Source organism: Juglans regia, chromosome 2 (genome assembly GCF_001411555.2).
Source record: "Juglans regia cultivar Chandler chromosome 2, Walnut 2.0, whole genome shotgun sequence".
In the NCBI taxonomy this organism is placed as follows: domain Eukaryota; kingdom Viridiplantae; phylum Streptophyta; class Magnoliopsida; order Fagales; family Juglandaceae; genus Juglans; species Juglans regia.
In genome coordinates, this window is record NC_049902.1 from 37,328,843 (window position 1) to 37,339,537 (window position 10,695).

The 10,695-nt window shown below is 36.9% G+C and overlaps 1 protein-coding gene across 2 annotated transcripts; it reads left to right on the forward strand.

The window, feature by feature from the left end:
• The first annotated feature begins 6,586 nt into the window (after nt 1-6,586).
• LOC108985619 lies at nt 6,587-10,695 on the forward strand. 2 transcript variants are annotated; one of them, XM_018957981.2, is made up of 5 exons: nt 6,587-6,819; nt 7,081-7,160; nt 8,365-8,591; nt 9,739-9,808; nt 10,308-10,695. In XM_018957981.2, the coding sequence occupies exons 2-5, from the start codon at nt 7,115-7,117 to the stop codon at nt 10,499-10,501; spliced, it is 537 nt and encodes a 178-aa protein (XP_018813526.1). In that variant the 5' UTR covers nt 6,587-6,819; nt 7,081-7,114; the 3' UTR covers nt 10,502-10,695. The 2 variants fall into 2 exon arrangements, with proteins under 2 accessions (XP_018813526.1, XP_018813534.1); XM_018957989.2 differs by having other exon boundaries at nt 6,602-6,819; nt 7,086-7,160.

Sequence of the window (10,695 nt, forward strand, 5' to 3'; positions counted from 1 at the left end):
GTAAAAATTAATAATAAAATAAGGAATAGTAGTGAGGTATTCTAAGAGTACCCCTCAGTACCCAAACCTGCCTTCCCTCTCTCTCTTCCCTCCCTCCAGCCGCATGCTCCTCTCCCTCTCGATCTTTCTTCTCCTCGGCTCCTCCCAGCACCGCCAGTCGCTGTTGCCAGGTCACCACCAAGCCCAGTCACCGACGACCTTCCCCATGCCGATCTTCTCCCCACAGACCTCTCTCTCTCTCCCTCTCCCCGCAACAGGCCAAAGCCCGTAGCCCACTCTCTTCCTCTCCCTTTGATTTCCCTCCACCGCGTCGCCGTGAGCAGCTCCTTCCACGAGCTTCGACGGCCACCTCTTCCCCACGACGCAGCTCTCCGATCTGCCTCCCTCTCTCACAAAGTCTTTCTCTATCTCATGGGTTCTTGTCGTCACATGGCCTAGATCCACCACCTACAGCCCATGACGCCACCACCAGCCCTCCACGGCACCTCCCCTACTCCTCCATGCCCAACCGAGCCTCTAACTCTCCTTTGCTCTATTGTGTGATGATTTTGTGATGATTTACGGTGATTTTATAATTTCGTACAATTATTGTGATTTTGTGATTGACAATGGCAGTTGTGATTTTGTGATGATTTACAGTGAGGTTGTGTTGTGCTTAGGTTGTTGTGAGGAACATAACTGCTGTGAGGTTGTATAGAGGGACATAAGTGGAAGAAGGAAGTGTCAAACAAAACTACTTTTCATTCATGTTCATCCATCGGTAGACTCTTTTAAGATTTAAATACATATGTCAACCTATTTATATTCAAACATATCACAATGAGATCCGCAAAATACTACTATTCACAGATCAATTAGATTATTTGAGATCAACTCAACATCCAAACGGAACCTAATGATTCTAAAGAATGCATAATTACTTCTTTAGAAATTCAAGCTGCTCAATCCAATCACTACTTTTTTATTTATGTGTTTTCAAAAATAAATATAGAATTCTTTATACGTATGATTGAAAATGATAAATATATATCTTAAATATAATAAGCGCCAATAAGCAGGTCTTCGTCCATCTCTTTTTTTTTTATTTTATCCTCCATTTTCAATTCGTTTTCCCACTCTATCCCTCATATTTGTTGGTTGTTGTTTGGTTTTCTTGTCTTGTTTGGTTTCCCATTGAGATTATCTCTTCCACAACTTTTTCCTCAGTTATACTGAGAGCCTTTTATATTTGTTTTCTCTCTATGTTTTAGTTCTAACATTTATACCAATTTCGCCCCTACTTTTTACATTTTTTTTCCCTTTTTGTCCTTAATTTTTCTTATCTTTTGTACACATTTTTATAGTTTTACCCTTCGTTTTCTTTTTTTGCCGTGTCCTATAACAATTTATTCCTATTTTGCCCTCCACTTTTTATTCAATTTCCCTCTCTGTCCTTGACTTCTACTACATTATGGTTTTTTTTTCGAGTTCTGCCAATTTTTTTCTCCAGTTCTTATCTTCTTTATCGCCGTTTGCACCGATTGCACCGACTCGTTTAAATTACACATTTTTTCTCAATTTTACCCTCCACTTTCTATTCATTTCCCGCTTTGTCCTTGATTTCTACTACATTCTGATTTTCTCCTGGGTTCTGCCAATTTTTTTCTCCAGTTGTTATTTTTTTTCCACCGATTGCATAGCTCTTATCTGATTCTATTTTTATTTTTTTCCCACCGCTTGTGGCTTAGTATAAAAGTGATTGTCATCTTCTTTATTTTCTATTGCTTGTTATCTGATAAAATTCGGTCCTCTCACTGTTCTAACTTTCCTAAATTTCTTTCTTCGCTTCTAGGTTCTGAATTATTTGTGAAATTTACTTCTTCATTTGTGGATTTCAGAATCAACTCGGTATGCTTCCGTTTGCTTTTGTACTCAGTTAAATATGAACTTTTCTATGCTTTCATGAAATAGTAAAAACACATGCATGTTAAAAAATTTAAATTACAAACTAAAAAAAAATTGTCCCTGAACAGAATTGTCAAGAAAACTTACCTTAATAATTTTAGGCCCAATACTTACAATCTAAAAAATTATAACTTAAATTCATAACATAATAGGCATATACGTGACAAAGAAAAAAAAATTACAACTACAAATAATAACGTAAAAACTAAAAATTGCAGCTACCAAAAAACATTCATCTAAACAGGGTCGTTAAATATTTTGCACTTCGACTTATTAATATCTCAGATAATAACATCTCAAATTTTAGATTTAAGATAATAACAAAAAAATAGAAATAAATCTACACATCTGAGTCTCTGACAAACAAACAATATTAACATCTAAGACAATAACATCTCAGATTTCAAATTTGAGATAATAACAAATCTAATATGTGAAGATGTGTTGAGATCTATAGGGAAACAAAAAGCAACAGAAACCAACATCCATTCATTTATGTACAGATTCACAATAGAAGAAATAAATAGAAATAAATCTGTACATCTGACTAACAAACAATATTAACATCTCAGACAATAATATCTCAGATTTCAAATTTGAGATAATAACAAATCTAATATGTGAAGATGTGTTGAGATCTATAAGGAAAATAAAGATCAACCGAGAGGCAGAATAAATAAGAATGAAATCTGAACAAGTGGAGCCCGCGATACTGAATGACCTATTTTGTTGAAGATAAATTGAGATGCATAAATGGTGCCCGAGATCTGCTTCATTGTTGGTGCTTCGCGCCATGTGATTCATTTCCAGTGAAGTATGTTCCCATGACGTAACAGCCAAGTTTCTCGTGGAACCTTGAAGAGTTTCGTGGGAAAAGTCTTTCAAAAATTCAAATTCGTAAGTAAAAATAAAATGACAAATTTGAAGGAGCCAAACCAGAGTAATTTGTCTGATTGAGATCATTTGTTACTAAATGATTTTTGCATTGGAAAATTGTTCATCCTTGAGCGCTTTTATAGCAATGAAAATTCTTTGTTTTGGCGAGTTCACTTTCGAGTCAATTAGCTCCCTTTTTTTTTATCTTTTTTTTTTTGGGACTATCGTTGAGTAAAATTCATGCGAATGGTGTCAAAAATAATGTGTATGGTAAGGAGCCCTCTGCGTAATGTGCAATTGGCGAGGAATACCTCATCTGGTGAGCAATTAGCGAGCAGAAATTTGTGGGCGAGCAATTGGCGAGTAGCACTGTGTAGGAGAGCAACTGGCGAGGAACACTCTATGCGTTGTGTAACTGGCGAGGAGTATCCCATGGTTAAGCAATTGGCGAGCTGCACCTCTCGACGAGCAATCCATACATGGACAACTGAAGTCCTTGTGGCAAGTAAACCCATTGTGGCAAGAAAACAAGTAACTAGCAGCAACTCGTAGGACCACTGGCGAGGAGCTTCAGTGGAGTTACGACGGCGAGCACTATTGGCGAGGAGCTTCGGTGGCGAATTAGACGGCGACTGGAAGTGAGCAGCGAGCTACTGTCTAGCAAGCTACCTCATGTGCTGAGCAACACTTCATGTGGTCAGCAACTAGCAACTGGCGAGCGGCACTTCGTGTGGGCAGCAACTGGCGATTAGCGAGTAGCACCCTTGTGGCAAGGAAACACGTAATGGGCAGCAACTCATAGTGGCAAGAACAGTTGGCGGGAGCTAGAGTGGAATTATGGCAACAAGTACTATTCGAAAGGAAACTCACTATGGCGAGGAAACATATGACTGGCAGCAACTTCATGGCGAGCAAACATTCACAGCGATAGAAGACCATGGCAAGTTAGATGACGACTCACGTTGACCTCTTCTGCTCACAGTCGCCACAGGAGTTCGTACAGAACCGTTCTTGGCAACGAGGAGCATTGTGACGCTAGGCGACGAGGGGATGGTGAGGAACACTGTGACAGCTACGGAGAATGCGAGAGATGCATGGCGTGGCCGTGGGCGACTCCACGAGCTCACAGTTGGGTTGGGCTGGCGAGCACATTGTGGTGTTGGTGTTGGACAGCTCCTATAGCGAGCTTCGATGAAGGTGGCGAAAGCTAACAGTGAGGGGTGTCACCGTGGTCGAGAACAACCATGCATGCAATAGAATATGACAACAAGCTGGGTGGTGGTCGAGTTATTTCCCTTGAGGTACTCCGCAATGTGCTTCTAGTGCTCACATGGTGCACAGTGTCCACAGAGTGTTGCTACGGCGAAGCTTGGTGGCAATGAACGTCGTTTTGATCGAGGACCACCTTCACCGGCAGCAGAAAATACGAGTGAGGCAGGTGGTGGTTGTTGGTTGCTTCAATAGCTCACGGTCATCGCGAGAGGTGCAGATATAAGCCCGTCGATGCAGGGCTGGCGGCAAGCTAGTTGGCGAGGTTTGCTTCCTTGGTCGAGGACCATCTTGCCAGAGAAAGCACCGACCATTCATCTTGTGACTGTTGGTGGTTTTATCATCTCAAGGTCAGTCTACATGTCTATTCGGCTTGTTTCCAGGCTTTAGGCGGCGAGGCACCGAAATTGTCCTACTGGTGCCGTTCCCAAAACAATTTATTTTAGCACTTGTAGCTAAAATAAATTGTTGACATTATATGTTTGTTTTGTTTCAAATTTGAAACATTCAACTTATTGTCTCGGGAACGGTATTAACACAGAGTACATTCAGCTTGTTTCAAGAGAATGAATTGAACCACACAAGACCAATGAATACGTTTACGTTCGGAGCTCCCTATGATGAATGTGACCGACTTTTATAATCGTCGAACATCCCAACCTGGGTATCAAAGCAACCAAATGGGTTTTGCTCCTCGTTCTCGTAGTCTCTATTCACACCAGAGTTCAGTAGATTGGCTGAATGAATAGCTATGTAGCCACATACATTTTTGGCGAAGATTAGAACATACTAAATGTGAATACTAACAAATAATAATCTCTTTGTTAATTTTAGATGTCAAATGTATTTTGAAGTGTATGATGTGGCTACATAGTTATCCATTCAGTCAACATGCTGAACTCTGGTGTGAATAGAGACGACGAAGACCAGGAGCAAAACCCATTCGGATGTTTTGATACTCAGGTTGGGATGCTCAACGATTATAAAAATCGGTCACATACATCTCAAAGTTTTCATGCCAAGTTCATGTTCATGCATTCATTTATCTATAGATTGCTATTATCTGTGGTTTACTTGTATATGTCTGTGATAATTTGTTATATGTTGACTGCTTAGTTGCTGAGATTTCTTGAAATCTCACTATGATAGTTTCCACTACTATTCTCCACCCATAATGGTAGAAGTTGTTACAAGCTTAAACGAGAACTCTAATAACCAAGCAGAAGAGCATGACACTTCGTCTGGAGAGAATCATACCTAAGATGGTCATGAGCTCGCCCGAACTTCCCATCTTAGAGCACTTTGAAAGTATTGATCAAGCAATCACCGAGATACTACAGTTTATTGAGGAATTCAAACGGCTCAACAATTAGAATAATGATCGGACCTTAGAAAAGCGAGTGAAGCCTGAGCCCTTTTGATGGACAAAAAAAAAATGAAGAAAAAGAGAATGGAGAAAAAAAGGGACCATGGGAATAAGAATAAAAAAAAAAAGACAATGAATTAGGTTTTTGTGAAATAGTATTTTAATGGTCCTGTGTTTTGGGACCATCAAAATACTTATCGCACTTGTAATATATATTTTTAAAATATATGTATATAGTTGTGACTTTATTCTTGTAAATCGTATTATAGTTATAAACATTATGCAAATTATGTATATAATATATGTTATAAACAAGAAAAAAATTCTAAAAATATAGATAAAATTTTGTCTGTTTATAGTTAAAAATTTAAAATATAACAAAATTGATTAACATGGCAAACGTGCAGCAGACGTTGCCCTTTACTGGTATGTATATATATATATATATATGTCCATATATGTAAGATAAAAGAATGATATTTTTTAATTTAACTTCCTGACATAATTAATGATTTAATTTACAAGGACATCAAATTCACGAAGAAGAGAAGATCAGTGCCAATGATTGACCCATTGGATGGACCGCCGCATAATACTTGGGCTTTTTATGTTCATTGGGTCAGATTTCAGTAGCCTAGCCCAACTTAAGGTTCAACCCAATTATTAAAGAGTTTTGCAAGCTTGTCGTCTTCACGTATTATATATCATATTATTTTTTAATTTTTTAATTTTATTTTTTTTAAACTTATTTAATTTTTCAACTCACCATCTATATATCACATATTTAATAAAATAAAAAAAATATTATGTATAATCTGTGAGCCGAGATATAATTTTTCATTATTAAATCCTGACAAATACATGAAAAATATTATACATTATTGATTATTCACTCTCATAATCTATATTTATATATGAGCTGTGTTGCGCATCACTTAAAGCTGTAGCACACCCTTCATAATTTTTTTTTTCTTTTTTTTACCCAACACGTTAGGTGTGCTGGGACTTCTTCACACTACTGTGCGTGAAGAAGATTTATTCTTTTTATATATATATATATATATTTCATAGGTGTAGCCCGTAGAAGTGTTTTTAATAAAGCGCGGAGTTTGGGGCATTGAATAGTGGCAATTTTTTCTAAATACATAAATGAATGAACAAAACAATAGCCATTCGTCACCGCCTTGTATTTCTCATTCCTTGTTTGGTTTCTTAGAAACTGCGAGAAGGATAAATGAACCGAAACTCCCAACTCTAAAATTCATTCTTCTTTTTATTTTCTTGTACTTTTCCATCGTTCCGAAGCCAAGTGGTTAAACCCAACTCCAAATTGCCGTATAGTCCGACTATTCTACGTTCTTGAGGTGAGTTCATTTTCAATCAATTTGATTCAATTCTACATAAAATCTCTCCTTTCTTTCTAGGTTTTTTTCGTCTACCAAAAGAGTTGTGAGGAAAAAATTCTGTTTTTACAGCTTTGGTTATCGTATTTGAACGTTTTGAGTTCAATAAAAGTTATATTTTTCACATCACAAGAAATTAGGGTAAACCGTCAAGTGGGTACCCCTTAGATCAGAAATCCACAGAGTCATACACATTTTTCTCTAATGAAAATATCTGTTCAGTTCAGGTGGTTGTTCCTCAAAAATCAAGCTGCCAATGTTGACCGCAAATATTGTTGCCACCTCGAATCAATTTCCACTAGGTATATATGATGACTACTTCCTGTAACTTAGCATAAAAATACATTGATTTGATATGTTTTCTTTGGATTCGAAACTGCGAAACACAGTTTTGTTTCACCATAGTTGAAGTGTTCAACAAATTGAGTGGGGAATATAGATATATTTATCTCCAGATAGATTGACGCCAAAAATGTGTTAACTACTTGCATGTATAACACTCCGACGGTGCAATTTGCTTTGGTCAGCTGTGAGTTCATGAGACTTTGGTGCGAAGGATATATATTTTCTTGAAATTGATTATTTTGATCGAGTAGAGGAATTTTTCACACACAAAAATATGGTCATTTTTTATAAGTCTTTCCATTGATCATATGATAGAGATTTTGATACAAAAATATGGTCATTTTTTATAACAAAACTGCTTGTGTTCCAGTTTCTGGACTCATTATTATGTTTTGCCAATGGTTTCTTCAATTTCTCTCTTATATAGGTGATATTATATCTAAGATTGTAAACTGAACTACTTCAATGCAAACCATTTAACATTTTTTTAATTGGGCCAAGTTGTTGTCAAGGGTGCAAATATGACCAGGCAACTTGGTGCTGCACCAATCTTGGTCATCCTTTAGCTTTACTCCACGGATTGAATCAGATGTGTATATTTGAGTGAAACCAACCCAAAGCATTTGCTGGAGCCAAGTCTCAAGTGGACTGAATTAAGCTGCAACAATTTTCAGGAATTTCATGCTTTTGATTTACCCCTTCTTTTTCATGTTAATGGTGAAGATGACATAAAAGAAGAGAGAATATATTGTCCCACCCTTGGTGTATGTTTCATTTATGCCATCATTCCTTTTGCGGTCAGTATTCTAAGATTAACCTCATTTGTTTTCTCAAACCATCTCATCTCATCTAATCTAATCTAATCATTACAACTTTTCCAAACTCCCACACAAATTACAATAAACAATTCAATCTTTTCAAATCCCAAAACAAAAATTATATTAAAAAATTATATTCTAACAATATTTTATTCAACTTTCATCTCATCTCATCTGTGTAAACAAACGAGACCAGATTGACTGTCCTTTTGTTTTTTAGACAGTTCCTCCTCTTCCTACTATTTTCACAAGTTTCCATTCTGTGGAAATATTGCGTATTTTTCAAGAGAACTCTTATGTATGAATTATTTAGAATGCCACTCAACTGTTATTTTTTGTGTAGTGAAAAGAAAGGGTCAATGCAGGGGGCATACTAAGCTTACTAAATCTAATCAAGTGAAGGCTTTTTTCATTCCATTTCAAGAGTTCAGCAGAAAAACGCGACCACTTGAAATTGCAAGAGCAGGACCACTGGGGCTTGGTGCACAAATTTTGCCTATTGATAAAAGAGGGCTTACTATTCATTCAACTCGAACACAGTCTGCTTCCATACTATGCCATTCCTCGTTGGTAGGTTTATTCTTATCTCCCATTTCCTGCCATATATGCCTTTCTTGTATCATACTATGATTGAACTTACTCCTTTGAAACCGTTTACCTATATTTAAAAAAAAAAAAAAAAAACCTTACTCCTTTGATATCAATTATATGTTCAAGCATAAACTCTGCAGATCACACATTTGTTTATTGTGAAAATAGCAAGAAGCAGAAATCATCAATTATTTGTTGTTACCTGTATACCAAGATTCACCACATTCTAACACTTGGTGAGGTTATTTGCATGCTGTTACATTAGGTGATAGCCCTTACAGCTGCTCTTTGGTGCAAAGCCTAAGTTTCAGGGCTTTTGAGGAAATTTTTATGTGTGATTATCTTACTTTATATGCAACTAAGAATTTCCCTGGTATCAGTTACTGCTCAGCTGGTGTAGGAATGCAAGTATGCAAGTATTTCTTGTTGCTTTTATTTTGACAGCAGCTTAGAACAATAGTACAAAATCAAGTTATGGATGAAGCTATCATGAAGCATATAGACCTTTTCTTTTATGTTACTTTATTCATACATGCTTGGAAATGAAAAGGACCAGGATTTTAAAGCTGGGTTTGGATGTTGAACTGAGTTCAGCTGAGTTGAGTTCTTTATGAATAGTAGTGAGTTGAGTAGTAAAGGGAGTTATGTGGGATCCATCTAAACTGAGTTTAAAGTGTGTTTGGATCTTAAGATGAGTTTAGTATTTTTTATGGAAAATTGAAAAAGGTTGTGGGTCTCACCTATAAAGATGTTTTGGGTTGAAAAAAGTTGTGGGTCCCATGTGTAAGAAGGTTTTGAGTTGGGATGAGTTTAGTAATTTGAGAGTTGAGTGTTTGGATGTTAGACTCAGTTTAAAATTAGACTGAACTTAGCTGAGCTCAGCTAAGTTCAATAACCAAACGGAGCCCAAAGCTTGGTGATTTGTTCTTCTGTCTCATTTTTTTTTTTTTTTTTTCTGAGTCCCACAACTGCTGACATAGCAAGATTTGGATTATAAAATAAAGTTTAAACGTAAATTTTCTTGCAAATCAAATCTGGCGATATCATGCAAATCAAATCTTGCAATATCATGCAAATATAATTTTTTTTTCCTTTTTCTTGAATTGTCATCTTGGTTCTTGTCCAGAATGCAAGATGTGGTGCAGAGCAAACTCAAACTGTGACACGGGAGGCGCCAACTATCACTCACATTCCTGGTAATACCCTGAATCATTGGCTGTATTCCTATATTCATTCAGTATCGCTTTTGAAGTTCTCTTTTTTCTGTTTAATATAATGGAACTTTGGTTGTCCTCACGGTTCAATTTCTCAGATCCTTTGAGTAAACTCAAGTGTTACCTTAAGGATCTCATTGCGGGATCTATCATATGGCTTATATTGGTCTGCTTAGTTTAATAAGTACTGGATTTATTTTTATCGAGTTATAAAATTTTTAGCTAAGAACAATATCTTGGAATGAACAATAAGATATGCTGAAAATGGGTGCTTCTATCATCGGGGACACCTAGTTTCCAATTTGGACAGTCCTCGGCAATCATTGTTGTTTTGCATTCTCTCTAGAGTTTGTTGGTAGAGGGCGTTGCTTAAATCAACATGTAAACGCACATTTTTTTAAAGGTTATATGATCTTTTGTTTTCTTGAATTTCTGTGATATGTTGTTTCAAATGGTTTTAAATAGTTAGCTGCAACTTCAGGCAAGGAACAGTCGCCTCAACTTGATGATGGTGGGTCTGGATTCCCACCTCGTGATGATGGTGATGGCGGTGGTGGAGGCGGTGGAGGTGGAGGCAACTGGTCTGGTGGATTTTTCTTTTTTGGCTTTCTTGCCTTTCTAGGTTTTTTAAAGGATAAGGAAGGTGAGGGGCCTTATCGTGATGAGAGAAGATGAGAGAACGATTAGAAATTAATATTAGTTTTGGCTAGTATTTTGGCGCTGCGTTCTTTCTGTATAACTATCATAGATGATTTTTGAGTCTAGACATGCCAACTTTGTCATAATTATAGAAAAATCAGCTCGAGTTTTATTGGCGTATTGGCTGTGTGCAGCTTTAAAATAGAGTGGTTTACTGGTTTGCATGGACA

Excerpts from the sequence above, each read along its gene's own strand:
- LOC108985619 (XM_018957981.2), top strand. The coding sequence starts at position 7,115 with ATGTTGACCGCAAATATTGTTGCCACCTCGAATCAATTTCCACTAG. Across the intron at positions 8,592-9,738 it reads TACTATGCCATTCCTCGTTG|AATGCAAGATGTGGTGCAGA; the intron begins GTAGGTTTATTC and ends GTTCTTGTCCAG. Across the intron at positions 9,809-10,307 it reads AACTATCACTCACATTCCTG|GCAAGGAACAGTCGCCTCAA; the intron begins GTAATACCCTGA and ends CTGCAACTTCAG.